We start from the raw sequence: 23,214 nt of genomic DNA on the forward strand, positions 1-23,214 counted from the left end.
CTGATGATTCCAAGTATTTGTTAGAGTTCTGAAGGACCATATATTATGTGAGGCAGACTGGAAGCAGAAATCAACCCAAAGAATAAAAAGTAGGTAAGAAAAGAACATTTTAATTATCACAAAAAAATAAATAATGAAAAATGCATTTGTACAGTGGCATAAGAAAAGGCAGTGTTACAGACCTAAAGGAATAATAATGTTATAATCTTGTGAAGAATGAAATGTTTTTGTATTATAGAACGAGAAAGAAAAATATAGAAAGAGAAATAATTTTTTTATTAACCTTTACATTAACATTAGTATTTATTAACCTTGAGATCTCATTGCTTAAAAAAATGTAAAGACATTCAGTGACTTTGCACTATTCTGACTTAGACACAAATGAGCATTATCACAAATGTGTAGGCAGTATGACATGGTAGTTATAGTACAGACTCAAATATTTTTGTAAAAGCTGGATTGAAAGACTTTCAAGGTTTTCGATGTTCCTTTGTCTTAAACAGCATAGCTACTGACATTAACTACAGAGATGTCCAAAGGTGTGGAGACAAAACTGAAATAATTATTTTAATGACATTCCAAAATTGTTTAAATAATTGGACAATCAGGATAGAAATAATTAATTCTTTTAAGTAATGACATCGCTATACAACAATGAATTTTTAGTATGGAGTCATTTGTTCAGAAAGACATCTGCAGTACTTTGGTGTCACTTGCTCAGTCCATGCCTGCTTGATTTACTCCTAAAGATCATGTAGCGAAATTTGCCACAGAAGTTCACAAATTTTTCTCTCTAATTATAGCCATTTTTGTGCTGAGGTAGACACCAGACTTAATAAAACCTTTGTGTACTTTAATGAACTTTATGACATCCAGCAATATTAGTACTGTAGAATAGACTAGAATAGAATAGAATAAAATAGAAATGTTAGCACTGTAGCTTCTCACCTCAGGGGTTCGATTGGATTGGCACCCCATCCAGGGTGTACCCTACTTTAAATCTTGTGTGATAGGCTTCAGCTTACTAAACCCTGGAAACCTAAATAATTTCCTCACTCACTCATTGTCTACACCACTTTATCAGGCATAGGTGAATATGAGAAAAAAGGGCCGATCCCAGGAGACTGGAGACTTAGGGCACAAGGCAGGGTACACCCTGGACAGGGTGCCAATCCATCATAGGGCACACACACACACACTTTCATAAAAAATTCATACACTACGGGCAATTTGGGAATGCCAATTAGCCTGTTATGCATGTCTTTAGACTGTGGGAGGAAACTGGAATACCTGGAGGAAACCGACAAAACTCAGGGAGATCATGCATGCACACAGACCCGAGCCAGGAATTGAACCCGAACTCTGGAGGTGCAAGGCAACAGTGCTAATCACTATTGTATCACATCACATCATATCGCTAAATGGTTATTGCAACACCTTTGTCAAACCACTTGTCAAAGCTGAGAGTCTTGACTTTGCATGCATCCTAAGTGTTTCATTTTTAATTCTTTGTGGTGGTATATACAGTAGAAGCCAAATGTCAAAAAAACGTATCTTTGTTGCAAAATGTATGGATGTGAATGTACTTATATTATTGTGCACTGATCTTAATTATTATTATTTTTTTTCACTTTAGGGTTTATCCCCATTATTTCTGTTTTGAATCAGACAAATTTTGGCCCTAGTGCCACACACAGGCGTCTGGATGAATGATTGGGTAGGCCCTGATGTCAATGTTGTGGGACCTCTGCAGATGCCACCAAGTGATGGCTTCTCCCTGCCCGACGGATCCCATTTCTTCGGTAAGAACATCCAAACTCTCTCCAACATGCTCTAACAATAAACAATAATGATGAAAATCATAAACTTTCATCATTTTATTAATAAAACTGTTGTGCAAAATGAAAGACACTTACTCACTCACTCACTCACTCACTCATCTTCTATACCGCTTTATCCTGTATTCAGGGTCACAGGGGGCCTGGGGTCTATCCCAGGAGACTTAGGGCACGAGGCGGGATATACCCTAAACAGGGTGCCAATCCATTGCAGGGCACACACATACACAAACACCCATTCACAGACTACGGGTAATTTGGGAACGTCAATCAACCTAACCTACATGTCTTTGGACTGTGGGAGGAAACCGGAGTACCCGGAGGAAACCCACCAAGCACAGGGAGAACATGCAAACTCCATACTCACAGAGACGGGAATCGAGCCTGGCCGGGAATCCAACCCAGACCCTGGAGGTGCAAGGCGACAGTGCTAACCACTACACTACCGTGCCGCCTTAAATCCAAGACACAACATACTAAATTACGAAAAAAAAAATATTTTTTCTTTGCTACTCTTCCAATATTTCAGTATGCAGTGTGTCTAAAAAAATCATGTGTAAAAGTGTCTTTGCTTTTTACGATCCAGCTACACGTAATAGATATTCTGGAGAAATGAGACCATCAGGTTAATAAGCAACCATGTCAACCTTTGTTCCCCTTGGCACTATCGAGCCAAGATTTAAGTCATCCTAAAGTGGCTGGGTTTTATGAAAGGAGAGCTCTTTTCCAGCAGTGAAAAAGAAGGAGTTACTTTGATGAATTGAAAATGTTCTCTGTTGGTCATGTTTTGGCCCAGAGGCAGATGATTGGTGCCCACACTGGGTTCTTCTGAAATGTTCATGGGGCAGGAAAGGACTTCAGGTTGGTACATAATATCTTGTGTGGAGTCAGAAAGAGTGAATGGAACATTTCAAACGTAATAAAAGTGTAATTTCAGTGTAATGGGTAAGCAGTGTAAATTATGCTTTTGTGCTATCTTTAAAATTCAGAGTTTAGAAAGTGCGGCAAAATGTTAACATCATATCTAAAGCTATTTCCTGATTAAAATTCTTTACAAAATGCTCTAATGAAAGAAAATTTGTAAAAATATATTCGACCCAATACAATCATAAAAGGTTAAGGAATTACGTGTATTTGTATCTTTTTTATGACTTATTTTGTATCAAGCAAACCATTTCCATTTATTTTGCAAAAAAAAAAGTTTTTAAAACTCTACTGTGGTGCTTGTGCTGCTAAACAGTCAGGTAACAGTACTACTATTTGTTGTAGTTTTGCCAATTACTGCTTTGGTATAGGGTACATGAACACTGTGTGCCCATCCTGCAGCTGTTAACTTGAGCTTTGTAGTTCGACGGCATGTGTAAACTGACAACCCGCAACCGTCTCCTCCTCTTTCAGATATTCTGGCAGAGCAGAGCAGCCCTCTGCTTCAGGACCAGGAGGTCTTGTCTTTCGGCAGCTATCCAGGCATGCAGTACTCCACAATGGAGCAATCCATGCCCTCGCCATCGTACTACTCCAATCAGCACTACTATCCCCAGTACAGCACAGAGGAGTGGTGCTCTCCATCTTCCATGCTGGAACTGAGGAAAGGCCAACTGGAAGGAAGCTTTGAGACGGAGCTAGAGGAGCCAACCCCTGTTGTTCCCACTGTGTACAAGAGACCCAGACATCCTGCCCATTCAGGCAGGTTCAAAGGAGAAGAACTTTGTGTGGTGTGTGGGGACAAAGCCTCAGGGTACCACTATAATGCCCTCACGTGTGAAGGATGTAAAGGTGAAGAACAGAGATTGCTATGTTGGTTTGAGATGAGCTTATGGCATAATAAATGTTGCAGTACTCCATCCGCCCACTGGAATTTGTGGATGTATACATTTTGCATTTCAGTCACTCCACTGTATTATCTTTAGATTTACTTTTAGCAGTCTCATGCCAAAAGTCTATGTCAGCAACCAGTTCAAGTTCCTCTGAATTCCTCACTTGTACTAAATGCATAATCGTAGTACATCTTCGCAGCACATTTGAGACAGTAACCCAGCCCCTATAACTCTGACGCAGTACATGACTTGAAACCCCATGATCCAATTATAGCTCTTTGAAAAAGCTTTGGCTGAATGACTGCCAGTGTAATTCCACCTGTGCATGGACAATGCCCAAAGGGCAGCCGCTGGGCTGTACTCTCCAAGTCCCAGAAGCTTGATGCTCCCTCACGCCCAGTCTAGATTTGGTTCCCTCTCAGCTTTCTGCTGAATAATGACGCAAGCAATTGGACCCTTGTGCGTCCATGCAATGTTAATGTGTGTCATTGTGTTCATCAGCTCATGCTAGAATGTGTAATTACTTGTCCAAGAAGCACTGGACTGCAGAGGTCTGATGCCTGGAACTAGGCATGGAGCAGTACTATGTTACAGCATCGTGTGTAACTTACACTGAAATACACTAATCATTTAAAGAAGCATTATCAAGGTCAAATAGATGCGATGTTTATTTGTTATCTCTAGATATAGTCTCATATTACAAACCAAAAAAATATGTTTCATTAAAATTTTTATAGATTGCAATTTGCACCAAAAGCTTGCGTACACCAATTGTTTAATGATGACATATATTGCATTCTTGCAGGGTTTTTCAGAAGAAGCATAACTAAGAATGCAGTATATAAGTGTAAAAGTGGAGGAAACTGTGAGATGGACATGTACATGCGCAGAAAGTGCCAAGAATGCCGACTACGGAAGTGCAAAGAGATGGGAATGCTTGCAGAATGTGAGTACAATAAATTCATCAAGGTCAACAACTTCTCCCATGACGAACACATATCCACTAGTAATTATAAGAGGGATTTGTACTAATGTTTTTGTACTAACTTTTTGAGTTTTAAAAGTTTTTGTAGATGTTTTTATAAAGACCTTCAGCTACTGTGTACCCCAACTTCTCACTTCTAACTCATAACATTATATTACACCGCCATATCACTAACTGACTGTCAGACTATGGACACTGGCTGAGATCAAACAGATAGTGTTTATTACAGAACCAGGAGCTAATATACTTCAAGTGAGAGTCAGAAAGTTTGACAGGCCTGAAAAGTATGATCATAGGGTTCAAAAATATAAAAAGAAGGCTTATTTACAGAATTTGTGAAAACATACAATCCACTAACTGTATGGAGGGAGGGAAACCAGAAAACCCTATATAGAATCCATAATATGAGGAACACATAAAAAAAACTCTTTATACTGTAGATGGTAAACATCAGAGATGCCATGGTGCCACTGTTGGGCTCTTGGTTGCAAGTCCTTAACATTGTCTGTGTGTTGTACCTCTGTACTGCCACACAATAGCAAAGCACTTATCGAATATGCATGCTCCATTAAGTAAGGTTAAACCTAGAACTTTGTTGGTTTATTACTATTATTTTATAAATTGGTCTCTATTATTTTATAATAATAGAGGAGTGCTTTTCTGTCAGAGGAGGTTTTAAGTGGAACTTATTTTATAGAGAACCTCAGTATAAAACCATACTGTAACTATCCATAATACCCTTTAACACCTAAGTGTAAAACTGTAAATGGAAGTATAAAATCACCTTTGAGTCTTTGACGTTGGGGAGCCTAACTGAGAATGTCTCTGACTGCTGAGTTTTAATGAAATAAAAGAACAGCTGCCATGAAGGATAGGTTTGATGAATGCATTCTTCAGGGCTCCCCAGTGATGAAGAATAATTAGGCACACTACAGTGCATGGAGCTGTCAGGTAAAGTGAAGAGCAGGCTGTACTCAGCTACTGTTGCTCATGAATAGTACATTAACTTGTATATAAATATTGCAGACACCAGGCATTCACCGTTCGGCCTGTTCCTGCTGCGTGTCCAGTCAAAAAGTCGCTAATCTGGCCTGGAAAGTGTCCAAAGTCTGTCCCAGAGTATTCCTATTCACTTAGGGGGCTGTTCCTGAAAGGTCACTCATGTACCTTGAACAGTGCCTGTTCAAAAAAAGGAGCAGAAAAATGACGGAATTGTCAAGCAAAAGTGTGTCAAGCTATAAAAACATGTGGTTGGAAAAAACTGTGAGTAGTGATTACTTAAACATTTGGTGAAGTTCCAACTTGCATGTTTAACATTGTGGTAACAGCATTTTCTTGCAAAATGTAACAAGAACTCATAGGTTTTATGGACAAGAAACCATTAATTATTAGTGAAGCTAATCAGAAAAAAGCTCCAGGTTTTCTTGGAAGTACAAATATTGGCCTTTGTAGCAATAAAAAAGGGTCACGTGTACAAACTTCCAGTGGCAGTATTATGATCTGGGATTATGTCATTTGGTCAGGTCTAGGCTCACCAATGTTATGTGGGAACAATAAGAAGTGAGCTGATGGCCTGAATGTACTGAAAGACCAGGTATTCCCATAATTTTTTCTTTAGTCATGGGACGGCCATATTTCAGGACTCAATCATGAGAAATCACATATGAGCTTTTCACCATGTTGCATGCTTTAATCTAGCATATATATATATATATATATATATATATATATATATATATATATATATATATATATATATATATATACACAGCTGTTCTTCTGGATGTTTTGAAAAGATTTTTTTTTTACATTCTTTATTTTTTTCCCACTATACTATATAGTGGGAAAAAAATGTAAAAAAAATATATATATTTTCAAAACATCCAGAAGAACAGCTGTCTCATGCCTCATAGGACTGTTGCCTCATACCTTCAGGGTTGAGAATTTAGATTTTGTATCAGAAGTTTGCATGCTCTCTCCATGCTTTGTTGGTTTCCTCCATGTCCCCCGGCTTTCTTCCATGGCCCAAAGGCTTGCATTGTAGGCTGATGTGAGTGTATGTAGTGAATAGAACCCCTGCAATTGGCTGGCACCCCATTCAGAATATGTCCTGAGTTCCCATGAAAAATGAATGCAAGAATTATTATAAATTTTTTATAATAATGAATTTTAAATAATTTTTTTTATAAAACCTTTTTTAAGAAAAAATAAAATAATGAAAGACATATATATTTGGCATTACCAACGCTTCACAGGAAAATTGGATTAATGTTCTTAAATACACTGTTGTGCAGTTTTATAAAGTAAATAACCGGTAGGTAGTTTTCTTCTCTGGTAGGTAGTTTTGCCTCAGCATGTCCCAGACACCCTTAATGAAATAGAAAAAAACTTTAAGATTGCTGAATTTTGTCACATTAAGCTGTTTACAGCACTCTTATTTCATTGTTTCAGTGGGACCTGGATCAGTGGGGATACTGAGCTTTATAAGATACTGTATCCCCATATTAACATGTTAGCTTCACATTATAACAACAATATGAGAAAATACTGTATGAGCTGCATCTTTGGGCTTATTTGCACAGCATACAGTACTTCCCTGAGCCTGCCATACTTTGCAGTATTTAATGTTATATATATATTTAAAAAAAAAAAAAAAAAAAAAAAGAGCTATTAATATCCACAGTCTGTATGCTCATTAACTCATGCAGCGTACTGAAATATCCAAATTTGTCAAAATGTACTGTACCTCCCTAATCCCAGCACAAAGGATTTAAACAAAATAAGCTAACAAAACAAATACTTAGCTTTGTTTTTGCTTTCACCAAAGAGTTCTTATTAATTTTACAGGTTTGGCCATGCATGGTGGTTTTGCCTCCATAATTAAAGAATCTACAAAACATTGTGAGCTGTGTATGCTAAATGTAGGCTACTTACTGTAGCTCACTAGCATTAGCTAACTGCCCTAGCTAAGCTAGCCAGAAGATCTTTAGCTTCCTTAGACAACTATAGTCCACCCCTTTGCTGTAAAATAATGATAGCAACCCCTCATTTTATCCTTGTGATTTGATGTGTTGGCTTCATTTAATTGTTTTATTTACAAGAGTGACAAAGATGAGCTAGTTGCTAGTTACACATTGAACATATAAATGAGGAAACACAAGGAACTGTTGTCATTGTGTTCTCATTCTACATTCTGTTTTGATGGGTTTGTTGTAACCAGGTTTGCTAACAGAAATTCAGTGCAAGTCCAAAAGGCTCAGGAAAACCCCCAAGACCTCGTCGGAAGATGGTACAGGAGACGATGCAGAGATGGGAGACAGTGGTGATGCTAAGCAGGTCACGTCCACAACAAAAGCCATAAAAGTGAGTGCACAATACAAAAATTCCTGTACACTTTATAATTTAGAGTTTATACCCAACGGCGCATGACTTGAGCTGAAATTTTTTTTTTTTTATGTGAATGTGATTTAAGGGTATTTACATATTCACATTCTCACACGTTTAAATTCAGTTTATTCACTCATTTCTGGTAGCAATGTCAATCTTCGGAAAAAATTCCTCTGGTAGATTTAAACCATGTGGTACACTACTGATATGAATTACATGATGATATAATAAATCTCTTTTTGTCTAGGAAAAAGTGGAACTAAGTCAAGATCAACAGGCTTTACTAAATTATATTCTTGATGCATACAACAAACATCGCATTCCTCCTGATATGGCCAAGAAACTGGTACTATTCTAAGCAGCTATATTTGTATTTAATTTTCATATACTTTGTTAATATATTTAACACCTATAAGCTTCATTCTTTTCACATTTATTGAATGTATTAATTTAAGACTTTAACCTCTGCTACTGCTAAAGTCAGTAAATTAGTACAGAGCCTATCCTATGCTCAGTAAATGTTTAGCCACAGTTTCAGTATGGTTATATAAGCCCTGCTAACAGCTCTTACTGCCATAAAACATCTACAGTAGTACTTTGCTTAAGTGTCCAACTTTTTACAGCTTCAAGAACAGTTCAGTACAGAGGAGAACTTCCTGCTTTTGACCGAGATGGCAACAAGCCAGGTTCAGGTTCTGGTCGAGTTCACTAAAAACATCCCAGGTCAGAATACTTTTTAAGAATGTCAACGAACAAATCAATATCTTTTGGTTTTATCAAGTTCAGTTGACAGTTTTTGTAGTAGCCTCTTGATTATCTTTGTACAGGGTTCCAGTCTCTGGACCATGAAGACCAAATCGCTCTTCTAAAGGGTTCAGCAGTTGAAGCCATGTTCTTGCGTTCAGCCCAGGCCTTTACCAAAAAGATGCCTCAAGGACACACAGATGTGCTGGAGGAACGAATAAGAAAGAGTGGTAGGTTCCCGTTATATTGCAAATCTAAATGTTAGGCTTTTCTTGATTAATTACTCAGTATGTATTAATATAATAATGGCTTGGTAGTTTTTTTTATAAAGTCTGAGTCTGAAGAACCACTAAGTAACTAGTCATGAATTGTCAAGTGGTGACATTTTTAGTAATTATTATAAATTTTCAACTACTTATTCAGTCATATCTGGAAAAGATATTTCAAAGACTACGGTGCCTTGCAAAAGTAATTATTTTAAACAAATTTAAATGTATTTTATTGGGATTGTATGTGATAGACCAATGCAAAGTGGCACATAATTATCAAGTGGAAAAAAAATTAATAATTGGTTTTTAAAAGTTTTACTGAGTAATACTTTGTAGAACCACTTTTCACCTTTATTACAGCAGCGAGTTTTTTGCAAAGTAGCTCAAGATCAGTCAGATTGGATATACAGCGTTTATGAACAGCAATTTTCAAGTCTTGCCACAAATTCTTGTTGGATAGTCTATTAAATAATTGGATTTACTGTAGGTCTGGACTTTGACTTGGCCATTCTAACACATGAATATGCTTTGATCTAAACCATTCCATTGTAGTTTGGGCCAAACGTATGTTTAGACTTGTTGTCCTGCTGGAAGGTGAACCTCTGCCTCAAGTCCTGTTACTGGTCTTTTGACAAAAAGCATGACCCCAACATGTTGCTGCCACCTCCATGTTACACAGTGGGGATGGTGTGTTCAGGGTAATGTCCATGTAATTTTGTATTCAGGGCAAAACTTTCATTTTGGTCTCATCTGACCAGGGCACCTTCTTCTACATATTTGCTGTCCTCCACATGGCTTGTCACAAACTGCAAGCGGGACTTTTTATGGCTTTCTTTTAACAATGGTTTTCTTCTTGATGCTCCTCCATAAAGGCCAGATTTACGCCTAATAGTTGTCCTGTGGACAGATTCTTCCACCTGGATCTCTGTAGCTCCTACAGAGGTACCATGGGCCGCCTGTGTGCTTGCTCTTTTTGCCCGGCCTGTCAGTTTAGGTGAACAGGCATGTCTTGGTAGGTTTGCAGTTGTGCCATACTTTTTCCATTTTTGGATGATGGAATGAACAGTGCTCCGTGAGATGTTCAAAGCATGGTTTCTTTATAGCCTAACCCTACTTTAAACTGACCTGTTTGTTGTGTTCCTTCATAATGCTGTTTGTTCAATAATGTTCTAAAACCTCTGTGGGCTTCACAAAACAGCTGTATTAAACCATTTATCATTTGCCTTCCACTTTACAATTATGTACCACTTTATGTTGGTCAATCACAAATCCTAATAAAATACGTTTACGTTTGTGGCTTTAACATGACAAAATGTAAAAAAAGTTTAAGAGGTATGGATACTTTTGCAAGGCACTTTAAGTAGTTCAGTTATACTATTATGTGAACCATCTAGTCTTCCAGAAATTAGCTGTAGGTCAATGTAGGTCCACTGGTTCATATTACCACATATAAAGTTCCAAAGAGACAGTGGTGTGCTGACCTAAACTTTTTTTTACTGTAGAATTTTTTTACACATCTATTGTGTGATAAATGGCATGAAAAAAAACTTGTCTGTTCTGATAAAGTTGAATGTCACAACTTTACTTACAGGAACCATGCACAGAATAGATGTATTATATATATGTAATGGAGATTATTGTAAATTGATTACACTTTAAAAGCTTAATTTCTTAATATGAACTATCCATAAATCTATTATCTATACCACTAATCTTATGTTGGGGGCCCAGAACCTATCCCAGGGTCTTAGAGCACATGGCACACACTTACACACCCAGTCACACACTATGGGCAATTTGGAAATGCCAGTTAGCCTGCACCACATGTCTTTGGACTGTGGGAGGAAAACGGAGTACCAGGAGAAAACCTACCAAGCACTGGTAGAACATGCAAGATTTGAGCCCCCCACCAGCCCTGGAGGTGTGAGGTGACAGTGCAAACCACTAAGCCTTTATATGGACTAATGATTTGTTAACATATTTGGTACGGAAACTTGCCTTACTTTACTAAGAATGTGCAATCGATAATTGAGGGCAACTGACTCCATATACAGTATACATAGGTGTAGGGATCTTGGAAAATGGTTTCAAGAGTGCAAAGAAATGCTTTTTCAAATCAGTTAATTTTGTCAGCCACGTAGTGGGTGATGGAGTGGTGTCATCTTGGTGCTACTGATTTTACTATATAGTGAATGAAGTGCAGAAGAAACTGTCATTTTCACCCTCTGTAAGAGCTCAGAAATATTCACACCAAAGGCCATCCAAAGAGAAATAGAAAGCCTCCTTCTAAAGAGGCCATTGTTCTTTATCTAAACATCGAGAGCTCTATTGTCACTTTCTCTGCCTCTTTGCGCTCCTGACATTTCTCTGGTTTGAGGGGTCTTTAATGTGCCTGTGTATGCAAAGTCTTTTTCTCCATCTTTCTCTTTGGATAAATGTTATCCCTCAATCTGAAAGGTTTGAATGAATATCTGAAAGAATTTAGCATCTGGTAATTGCATCTCACTGAGTAAAAAAAAAAAGAAAAACGACTGCTCTCTCTCTCTCTCTAACATATACATGAGCATCCTGGTCTATTAGTGTACAATTTCAACAAGGTTCAAATTCAAATTAAATTCAAATTTTTATTTGTCACGAACACATAAGGTCAGCCCTTATATAAGACTTGATAATAGACACTTATACCTAATTATTTCATTTTTACAACATCACCAGTTCTCCCAAGGAGTTAAAATTAGTTGAATTTCACCTCACAGAATTTAATGACCTTTCACTGAGGGTTTTCCCTCATTGGCTGATTCAAAAGGGAGATCATCTCCTGGCTCTTCACACTGAATGCTTTACATCAAAATAGAGCTCTCAGCTCTCATACCCAACAAAGAATAATAATTATACCAATGATAACGATAAAGACAAAGACCTCACACAAAGCATGCAGGCCCTTCAAAACAAGCTCCAAATAGATGGGTTTCTGAGAATGCCACTGAATGTGGAAACACATGCAGCTGCACAGATGAACAGCAGATTCAGTCAGGCCCAGCCGAGTGTTGGGGACAAAGCTTGTTTCAATGGTCTTATTGATTTAATAATAATTGTCTTCAACGGACATTGGATTGAAATTAAAAAATTCAGTACGTTAGTACATATTTCTGTATGCATAATAATTGCGTGTGAATTATTTTGCTAGGGTGAAATGTAAGAGAGTCATTAGAAAAGCCGTGAAGCAATCATTAGGCACAGCCACATTTTTTATTTCTGAAAAGTAGCTGGAATAAACAAATTTTGTGAGTATTAAGGAGACAATCACTTCTGTTATGGCTGTTTTATATATGATAGGCTACACTGCCCCCTAGTGTTCTTAATCTCCTTACTACTGCTACTCACTGCACACACTTACACTGGCTTGAGACTACTTAATGAATACATTTTAGTTTAAATTAATCCATCATTTGGTGGTTTTTAAATTTACGTTTTTACTATAAAATACCTCTAATATTGTTGTTAAATTTCAGAGTAGTCGAAGTAGTTTGTGTATTTAAGTCCTTATGTTTTATTGTTATGCACAACGTATATGATCTGTGCTCTTGCCTGATCTTGTTATGATAGGTTGCTGGACACTGTTTACTGACTATGATTCTTAGTCAAGCATGCCAAAGGAGCAAAAAGCTTTTTTTTAGCATATTTGTCACAATTAAACAAATGAAACATGTTACGAATAAATACAAAATGCAGTGTTTAAATGATGATTTCATTTATTAAGGGGAAAAGGCTGTCCATATCTGCCAGTCCCTACTGTATATAAAAATACCCTCTTGCTAAATCATGAATGAACCATGATTTTTAGAAAGCTGAGCTAAATTTTACTTGACACACCCATGGCTGATTACTGTCAGACCTGTTGAATCAAGAAATCAGTAAAAATTAAATAGGATCTGTCTGACAAAGTAAACCACACTAAAAGAGTCTAAAAGAGATCCAAAGAAATTCAAGAACTGTTAAGAAACAAATTCACTGAAATGTATTAGTCTGGAAAGGGTTCAATTCAATTCAGTAAAATTTTATTTGTAATTGACAAATTGAAAAAAAATTTTCAATTGACATTGTCGCAAAGCAGCTTTACACAATCAAAAGAATTATTTAAGTTTGTATGAAATGTGAACGTGTATGAATCAAAAGGATAAGATTGTCCCTGATGAGCAAGCCGAGGACGATGGTAACAGTGGCAAGGAAAAACTCTCTGAGATGGCATTAGGAAGAAACCTTGAGAGGAACTAGACACAACAGGGAACCCATCCTCAATTGGGTGAAAACGGATAGCAGGGATTGATCTGCATTCATACTGTGTAAGACTGGAAGATCAGTGTAACAGGAAATGTGTTAAAGTTAATATGGAGTTTAGTTTGGTATTGGAGGCTCAGAAAGACTGTAGGAAAAAATCCAGTCCTGAACTATCGAGCAACTGCAGTCATGATTCCTCAGCGAACAGCTGTCAGCCTAAGCCGAGGCCAGGCCCGTCTTCGTGGAAAAGTGGAACCGTCCCCAGTCACCACACGTATCCCAGGCAGACCACACAGAGCATCCAAGCGGCGAGATCTTCAGCCAGAAGTGGGACACCAGGACAAGTCAGACAGGTCCAGAGGGCAGAGGGGGTCTGCATCACTGACAGCTCAGGAGCGACATGTATAGCTCGACCGAGACACAGGTATAGAGGGAAAGAGAGAGAGAGGGATAGAGAGGAAAAGAGGAGAGAGCAGAAGAGAAGGAGAGATGGCAGTTAGGTATGGTCACTGTCACACAATTTATAAGCTGAATGTATATTTAGTGCAGAGTGCAAACAGGGACTCCAGCAGGACTAACTATAACAGCATAACTAAAAGGGAGAGCCAGAAGGAAAAACAGACATGAGGGCTACCTGAGATGTAAAGCGACCAATCACCTCACTGTCAACAAACCTGAGTGATCAATGAGAGTGAGGAAGACAGCATCCAAACATACCAGTTCACCATAATACTCTACGTCCATGAGTCCCCCAGATCTGCTCCTTTACCTAAGGCAAATCTATTTACAAAAATGCTTGGCTAAATAAATAGGTTTTCAGCCTAGACTTTAACAGTGAGACTGTGTTTGAGTCCCGAACATTAATAGGAAGACTATTACATAATTTTGGGGCTTTGTAAGAAAAAGCTCTGCCCCCTGCTGTAGTTTTCATAATATTCGGTACTGACAAGCAGCCTGCATCCTTTGATCAAAGTAGGCGTGGCGGATCATAAGACACTAGCAGTTCGCTCAGGTACTTCGGCTATCTGTACCGCAAATCCTACACACCACTTCAGACCAGTATCTCGTGGCTGTTCTCTTTCATTCGGTCTCAAGCCAAAGTATTGCCAGATAGGTGAATTTGCATATCCCGCGGAAAAAGTGATTGTCAGGTGGTAATTTGTCTGTAACTAATCTTTATTTATTTATGGTTTGGTTATGGGTAAAACAAAGACCATGCGGGTCAGGTAGTGGAAAGGGTAGGCTAGCGCGGTGTTGTGCATACATTATTACTATGACACTCTTTAAATAAGACAAGACAGTGATCTGAGATAGCTTCAGACAGTGGAATTGTGGTTATATTTTTCATACTTAATTCAAAGGATAATAATAAATCTAAAGTGTCACCTGCTGAGTGGGTCCTCCTACACACTGACTCCTACTAAGTTCAGCATGGACATAGATGCTGTTCTCAGAGGGTCTTCTGGATCCTTAAAATGAATATTAAGTCTCCAGCAATAACACTTTGTCTACAGAAATTTAAGAGAAAATTTGCTAATTTACAGAAAAATTCAGAGTACAGTCCTAGGATTCTGTAAATGGTAATTAGTGGGATTGACTGAGCAGACATCAGAATTAAAATTTTATTTGTCACGTACACAGTCATACACAGTACGATATGCAGTGAAATGCTTATTTATATTTGTATATATGTACTGTACTTATATCAGTAGCTACACTTTTTATGTTACTATAGGGAACTTCAAATGCTTTACATTTGTGTCCGTGTTTTTGTATGATACAGTAGTTAGATTATTAACAGGAAAAACTGCTCCACCTCCTCCTCTACCAGTTAGCTGAGGCTGGTGTATGTAGCTGTATTCAGGAGGACTAGCTTCATTAAGAGCTACATACTTGTTCTCTTTTTTTAAAAAAAAAAAAAAGCCCCCTGCATCATAATCAAACTTAAGGTTGACATGGAAACCTGTCAAGTCAACCTCATCCCAGAGGCAACAGTGTGCCCTCCCCAGTCAAGAGCAATGGAGTCACCACTAAGCCATGTTTAAACTTTGGCATGGAAGGCTCCCCCATCAACCCCAAGTTTGAAGTTGATGAGGAGCCTTCCATGGCATGCTTATGATGGAGGCTGATGAGACGTCCTCCCAAGCCAAACTCATGCTTGAGACTGATGAGATTCCAAGCCACAATGATAACAGAGGGGGATTGAGCAGCTTTTCAAACCACAGTCATGAGAGAGGCTAATAGGATAGACTACTACATCATCCTCAATCCAGAGGCCAATGAGCCTTCAATGCCATGCTTCAGTCTTAGATTGACGGGGCGGACTCATGTGTTATTTTGCCTTTTTGAGTTTAAAAACGTTTTTACTCCTCACACCTTTTGTTTTTGATATTACAAATAATCATAAAAAATCTCAAATGCCATGTTTTTTTTTGTTTGTTTCACTTTTCTATCTTGCTCAGCTGCTCTGTGATTGAAAGTGCACACAAATATACTAATGAGGCTCTCAAAAAAAAAAAAAACCTACGCTCACCAGCCATTTCAGTAGTGAAACTAATTATCCAGTAGAGCAATGCATAAAAATAATTTAAATTCAAGTCAAGAGCTTTTGATATTGTTTACATTATACATCAGTACTGAAAATGAACAAATAAATAAACAAACAATTTATATTATTATTATTATTAATAATAATAATAATAATAATAATAATAATAATAATAATAATAGTGATAAAAAGATGTTGGTGCCAAATGAGCTGATTTAAGTATTTTAAAAACTGTTGATCTTCTGCAATTTTTATACACATAAATCTCTCCAGTTCACACAGCACTATGGGAAAAACAATGCTTATATTTTAATGATCATACAATATGGTAGAATGTAGAGTCTGTTGTGCTTTCACTAGATGTTGATTAGTCCCAATACAGATTTAATATAGTTTCTCTGACCTTTTTCCACCTATGGGATTATTACAATTTGTGAAAGACCAATATGTAAATCCTTATTTTCCTGTGATCTTGGGTTGCTGATTAGAATCCTTTCATGACTGCGTGTGTGTGCTTGAGTGTATGTGTGCTTGTGTACTGTATATGCTTGTCTGTGTGTACTTTCTGATGTCATACATTAAGGCCTGCTCAGTAACTGCTCAGTGGGCTTTAAGGAAGGACCTCTTAAGAAACGCCCAACTGAACATCTAAAAACTCATCTGATGTTTATTAGAACTTAAACTACAACTAAACCTATGACATTTTGACCTTTGAACCCTAAATAACTGTAATGTAATTCAAATTATTATAATTTTTACTGTTTGTTTTAAAGTAAATTGCAAATGGTCTGGGATTCTTTAACATGTTTAAGGAATATAACTTCGGACAAGTTAAACAATTAATAATTAGGAATAAAGCCAGGTTTCACTGTTATCATTAACTGTATTAACCTGTCTCTCTTGCTGCTTTTTTTTTCCAATACAGGCATGTCTGAGGAGTTTATTGTACCCATGTTTAACTTTTATAAAAGTATTGGAAAACTGCAGATGATGCAAGAGGAACATGCTCTTCTCACAGCCATTACTATACTTTCCCCAGGTGTGTAAATGTCTGTCAAAAAATATCCTAGTCAGTCATTAATTGCTGAGATGTATTTTTCGTTCTTCCTTTAATCACTTTGTGTCATCACCAGGTTGATGATTTTCCAGATATTTCCTGTCTAAAAAATGCTGGAGAAATATACTCATACTGTATATATATATATATATATATATATATATATATATATATATACAGTATATATATATATATACAGTATATATATATATATATATATACAGTATATATATATATATATACAGTATATATATATATATATATATATATATATATATATATATATATATATATATATACAGTATATGACTGATTATTGACTGCACTGTGAGAACATGAAAAGTGTTCCGTAAATGCAACATGTCCTTCAGGAAGTTTAAACATTGTAAGACTATTTATTGGAATGGTTAATAATAAATGAAAGGATATTCAAAACCTTTTTCCCCCTTTATTCCTTTCCTTATTGTTCAGCATTGAGTAACCTTATGTAATATAAGCGTATTTCTAGAACAGGGTTGATTCCAAGAAATCTGCCTGTAGAAACTTTTATTCCTCATTATAGACGATAAAGTTGGGTATTTTAGGTAAGTAAGTGCCCTGTTTAAAGAATATTGTTATAGTGTTTTGTCTTGTTGAGTTTAAGGTATCATAGATCCTTATGTATTCATTTTCTATGAAATATAATAATAATAATAATAATAATAATACATTTTATTTATAAGCGCCTTTCATAACACTCAAGGACACTGTACAAACAATCAACAAACAAATGAGAAATACAAACAACCAAACAACACAGAAAAAAACAAGAATGTACAAAATCAGTGAATTCAAGGAGAATAAGCTTTGGTGAATAGATAGATTTTGAGTCTGGTTTTGAGGAGAGAGAGAGAATCTAATTTACAGATGTCTGGTGGGAGGGAGTTCCACAGATTACAGTACTATGGGGAGAACCCCATAGTACTGAGACGGGCAGAAGGTGCGACCAGGCGAATGGAAGCAGATGATATAAGAGAACGAGAGGAAGTGACTATATGAATTAGATCGAGTAGATATCTGCGACTGTCCTAAATAGTTCTTATGCTACAATGATGCAGAAATGTGAACTAGTGAAATTATACCCAGCTAATATACAGCATTCAATATGATTTTTTTATGTTTTGTATAAAAAAAAACCTTGTTTTAGAAATTTTCCACATTTGATACAGTTGCAATCTGAAACTTAAATAAAAAGGAAAAATTTGATTTTGATATTATCAGTCCTATTCATGTCATGTAACATTCTGAGAGTCCTGACATTGTTTTTCTTCTCTTCTGGTAGACCGGCCATATATTAGGGATCAGCAGGCTGTGGAGCAACTTCAGGAAGCCATGCTAGAGGTGTTGAGCAAGGTCTGCAAGATGAAGCGCCCTCAGGAGCCACAGCATTTTGCTCAGCTGCTGGGTCGATTGACCGAGCTGCGTACTCTACATCACCACCATGCTGAGATGCTGGAGTCATGGCGCGTGAACGACCACAAGTTTAACCCACTGCTTTGTGAGATCTGGGATGTACAGTGACCCTGCAAGGAGAGCAGGAAGCAATCAAAACATTCAAAAACTTTTTGCCAAATAAATGGTTTTAGTTCCTGGGAGTTAACTTTCACCTCTAATATGTGAGAAACTAAGTGTGAGTGTGAATGTGAAAAGGCTGGTAAAATATTGAATTTAATGAATATTGTATGGTCATCTGTCACTAAAATGCTTAATATATGTATGATATAATTGCAAAATAAATATGATTGTTCATATTTGTGTGGATTTTGATTGAGTTGGTTATTAACATTTTTTTTTTATTATTACAGTGGAACCTTGAACCACAAGCATAATTTGTTCCAGAAGCGGGCTCATATTTCAAAACACTCGTAAACCAAATCGAATTTTTCCACAAAAAATAATGGAAATACAAACTATTTGTTCCACAGCCCCGAAAAATAAATACATAAAAATAATTCACACAAAATATAAAGTAAAAATAAAACAAATTAACCTGCAATTTACGTTTAAAAAAGTAAAAATAAATCCCAACGTGTTTCTGTATGTGTGTGTGTGTGTGTGTGTGTGTGTGTGTGTGTGTGTGTGTGTGTGTGAAACCCCTCTCCCCCTTCTCGTTTTACACAGTTACCCTTCCTCCACTCTTTTCACACATACACACGCACACAACAGAACACATTTCATGGTTTTTCCTGCTTTTTTTTCTTTCTACATTGTAAGATGCTGAATGCTGAAGGCATCATAAACCCCTTCGACATAATAAAGTTGATATTAAGATGTGTATGCTCTGTAAATCCTTCATAACGACTCTACTCTAAGGTGCTGTTTGTTAATTGCTGATTTCTGAGGTTGGTAACTCTAAATGAACTTCTCTGCTGCAGATATTATGCAACGATTTTATTCTTGCTTTCCTGGGATGGTTTTTATGTGTGTTTTCCGGTGAACCAACAACTGACTCACTCCATTAACCTGATTGTATTCTAAAGGGGCTTTACACATTTAAGTGATCAGTTAAATTTCCTCTTCCTCAACCTTTTGGGTGTGACAAGACTTTAATAACAAACTGACTTAAGTAAAATGATCATGTGTACACACAGGAGGGTTTCAGCAAGAAGAGGTCTTCCTTTAACATTTTAGAATCAACTCCTAAAGTTAAGAGTAATAATTTTCACAGCACAGTGGAACAACATGACTATGGGAGCGAAGAAGAAAGGAAAAAACTTCAGGTATTTGAGTTTTACATCCAGTACTTTACAATCTTTTTTTTATTTATTTTTTATATGTACAATCTACTCAATATCAGTTATTTATATGCCTTACAGAACATAAAAATAAAAGCATTGTTTATAATTTGAATTAATTATTTATTGAATTCTTTTATTTGCTTTTGGAACCAATATACATTACATATTATAATTATTATAATTATAATAATAATTATTATTATTATTATTATTTATTAATATTATTATTGTTATTATTATTATTAATGTTATTATTATTAATGTTACTATTACTGACAGACAGGCATGGGACACATCAAGAGAAGTTCCAGTTATTCAAAATGAAGAAAAAACCTCCAAACGATTTAGGTTTATGAAATGGTTCTGCTGTAGTATGGTTGGTACACTGGTATTTGCTCTTACATTACTGAGCAAGGTAAGCAGCATTGTCTGCCACTAAAAGTCTATTTGTAATTTGCACATGTTAAACAGTGCTATAAAGATATCTAATAATTAGATATCTAAAATAATAAATGTTTTTGCACTAATTTACTAATTTTGGAGTCTAAAACTTTTACACTTTATTGCATAAAAATAAAAGTTGCCTTTATGAAAATCTGTTAATATTATATTTTCATTCTGTTTGTGTAGTCATCATTTCTGATTTTGGTAACACTTGGAAGTAACATGAGTACAACTGTGCCTGAAAGTCAAAAAGCAGGCGTTCTGCTGAATATTGGCTGTGTGTTGGTTGGACCAAATATTCTGCTTCTGCTCAAGAGTCTATGGAAGTTCGTTTTTAAAAGTGCAACAAAACCATCCAAGAAAACAGTCTTGTGGGTAAGTGCATTTATTAGGACTACATAAAAATAAATGACTTTAACTTGAATTCAATCTCATTTATCTTATTAACAACATACAAACTAATAAGAAATTTAATTCAGTGACAATAAATAGTTCTATAACAACTTTTTGTTTCGTCTTCTAGGTGGTGTTTGTTGAGTTTTTGGTGTCACTTGGAGAAGGCGTCCTTACCGTGGTGGCCATGCCATATTTTGACATTGTGACTAATGTGACGATCTTGAACAGTGTAAGCATCCTGTCAGCAGTGTTCCAGTTAGTCGATCAATGTTGTGCAAGATATAAAAAAGAAAATGATTCATACCAATCAAAGTCTAGCAAAGTGGAATATGGAAAGTGGTTCAGACCAATAGCTTCCATCATCTTTATTATGCTGGGTTACATTCTCTTTATAATAAGCTACTTTGTGACAGAAGAAAGTTCCTCTCAAGTTAAAAGAGCTGTGTGCCTGGCCATTGTTGGAACCCTTCTTGTTTCTTTGAACTGGTGGGAAAACTACAGCAGTGTGTTTCCATTTTTGGAAGATATCTCCAAAGACATAGCCAGTTCACAGAATGTTGTTTGCATTCTGTCCAGTGTGATAAAAGTCCTGGTCACAGCAGCAGTAGTTGGAGTAAGTGTTCCTTTATCAGACTGGAGTTCCTTAAGCTCGATCCCTCCAAGTGTGAACAAGACCGTGTTTTGTTTGATGATTATCCAGATTGCTTCATCTGCAATGTGCCGCTGGTTTGTAGTGGTGGCTTGCAAGATGCATGCCCTGCGTCGCTGTTTTGTCGTGCCCATGTATTTGTCCTCAGCGTCTGTTCTGTTGCTGTTCATTAATCTATTTGCCCATTTTGCTCCATCCTCTAAGACAACTAGCACTTCGCCTACAAGTAAATCTTTTGATAACCAGACCAACAGTATTTTTTCATTTTGTTCATTGGTGATAGACATCACTCGAACACTTTCCTCAAGGCGTATTGTGTCAGAGATGAATGTTGGTGGACTGGTGGTTCTTGGCATGTGTGCCCTTAGCTGGTGGTTGGGACTCATGCTTGCCACCGGATATATCTGGTTCCTAAAGATCCAGCGCATTGAGAGAACTCATGACCTTTTTGTAAAGCAGATGTATGAGGGAGCTTTTCTTGAACAGTCCATGTTGCTGAACACACGCTTTGTGGCCCGGGAGAAAACGAAGGACGAAGGGTATGTACTAACATCCTGATCACAACACATGATTAAATGTATTCATAACGTGAATGTAAAATGCAGATTTTTTTTTTTTTTTTTACATTCATAAAAATTGCTGGTTTTCTCCTTAGATCACAAAACCCAGTGACAGTTTATTTATGTGCTACAATGTGGCATGAGACATATGATGAAATGATGAAAATGGTCATTTCAATGTTCAGGTAAATTTAGTCAAAAGTAAATAAGAATGTGTGACATATAAATATGTTTTCACTAATGAGAAGAATTTGTGACCAGGCTCGACAAGTTCCGGCCAAAAATGAACAACCACAACGACGCTTTCTTCGAATTCCATATTTACTTTGATGATGCATTTAAAGATGTCCAGGATGGCAAAGTGCGACATGTAAATGAATATGCTGAGATCCTAGTGGAAGTGATTAAAGAAGTTTACATGTAAGCATTATAACATGACCTATTTTTACCAGTTAAGGAAATTACAGAGATGAGCGGTAAAAATAAACCAGTACATGTTTGGCAATGTTTTAGAATTTTTAGTGAGGATGACACATGTATATTCAAGAAGAAGCCCCATCTCCCTCCGCAGAAGATTATCAGCACACCCTATGGAGGTCGTCTCGAGTACATACTTCCTAAAGGCAATATAATGATGGTTCACTTCAAGGACAAACAATTGATTCGACACAAAAAGAGATGGTCCCAGGTACCGTAAGTCCCAAAGATGGTAACAAGGTTACAATTTAATTCACTGTTTAGCTTAAAGATAATTAAAGTCTAGTGACTACATTCTGGTTCAAACAGATCATGTACTTATACTACCTCCTTGGCTGGAGACTCAACAGCAAGTATTTGAAAATGTTTGAGAAAGGAGGGCATGTGGATGAACTGAGAAAAGACCTAAAGGTAAGCAACTGGCATGTGCAAAGGACAATTAGAAATACTTCATATACAAGTCAGTCAAGAAAACCCAAATAAATCTAAGTCAACGGTATGGAAATTAGACAACCATTCTTAAGGAAAAATAGATTTGTTAAACAGCCTATTTCTGAAATAGAAGGAGAAAAAGAACACATACATCTTAGCCCTGGATGGAGACACAGATTTCCAGCCCTCCTCCGTGATGTTACTCATTGACAGACTTAAACTCTATCCAGAGGTGGGCGCTGCCTGTGGCCGGATTCACCCCACTGGCACCGGTATTGTGAGCTGCTTACTGCTTGTTTTGTCATGAAGTTAAAACCTCTTGTATATATTTCTTGATTCCTGCTTATACAATTACTGTAAGTAGTACATGAAAGATAATTAATTCATTAACCTTCAACCATGTATCTGAAGGGCCCATGGTGTGGTATCAGAAATTTGAGTATGCAGTGGGCCACTGGCTGCAGAAAACAGCAGAGCATGTGTTTGGCTGTGTGCTCTGTAGCCCTGGTTGCTTTAGTCTCTTTAGAGGCGCTGCCCTCATGGATGATAATGTCAT

The 23,214-nt window shown here is 36.9% G+C and overlaps 2 protein-coding genes across 6 annotated transcripts in view; both read left to right on the top strand.

Moving 5' to 3' along the window:
• nr1h4 (nuclear receptor subfamily 1, group H, member 4) lies at positions 1-18,713 on the top strand. 5 transcript variants are annotated; one of them, XM_053500659.1, is made up of 10 exons: positions 1-93; positions 1,637-1,802; positions 3,237-3,614; positions 4,461-4,601; positions 7,861-8,003; positions 8,275-8,373; positions 8,651-8,750; positions 8,855-9,001; positions 16,792-16,905; positions 18,245-18,713. In XM_053500659.1, exons 2-10 carry the CDS (start codon positions 1,706-1,708, stop codon positions 18,481-18,483), a joined length of 1,458 nt encoding a protein of 485 aa, XP_053356634.1. In that variant the 5' UTR covers positions 1-93; positions 1,637-1,705; the 3' UTR covers positions 18,484-18,713. The 5 variants fall into 5 exon arrangements, with proteins under 5 accessions (XP_053356634.1, XP_053356639.1, XP_053356636.1 ...); XM_053500664.1 differs by having other exon boundaries at positions 3,237-3,524; XM_053500661.1 differs by having other exon boundaries at positions 1-89.
• Positions 18,714-19,644: 931 nt separating this feature from the next.
• LOC128527639 (chitin synthase chs-2-like) overlaps positions 19,645-23,214 on the top strand; it is a 9,783-nt gene continuing 6,213 nt past the window's right edge. The window contains exons 1-10 of the mRNA XM_053500103.1: positions 19,645-19,682; positions 19,980-20,115; positions 20,331-20,519; positions 20,668-21,728; positions 21,845-21,934; positions 22,011-22,169; positions 22,263-22,437; positions 22,536-22,637; positions 22,789-22,930; positions 23,070-23,214. The exon at positions 23,070-23,214 is cut by the window's right edge and continues 56 nt beyond it. Coding sequence (XP_053356078.1) covers positions 19,645-19,682; positions 19,980-20,115; positions 20,331-20,519; positions 20,668-21,728; positions 21,845-21,934; positions 22,011-22,169; positions 22,263-22,437; positions 22,536-22,637; positions 22,789-22,930; positions 23,070-23,214 — 2,237 coding nt within the window. The remainder of the gene's footprint in view (positions 19,683-19,979; positions 20,116-20,330; positions 20,520-20,667; positions 21,729-21,844; positions 21,935-22,010; positions 22,170-22,262; positions 22,438-22,535; positions 22,638-22,788; positions 22,931-23,069) is intronic.

This window comes from Clarias gariepinus, chromosome 7, assembly GCF_024256425.1.
Source record: "Clarias gariepinus isolate MV-2021 ecotype Netherlands chromosome 7, CGAR_prim_01v2, whole genome shotgun sequence".
In the NCBI taxonomy this organism is placed as follows: Eukaryota; Metazoa; Chordata; class Actinopteri; order Siluriformes; family Clariidae; genus Clarias; species Clarias gariepinus.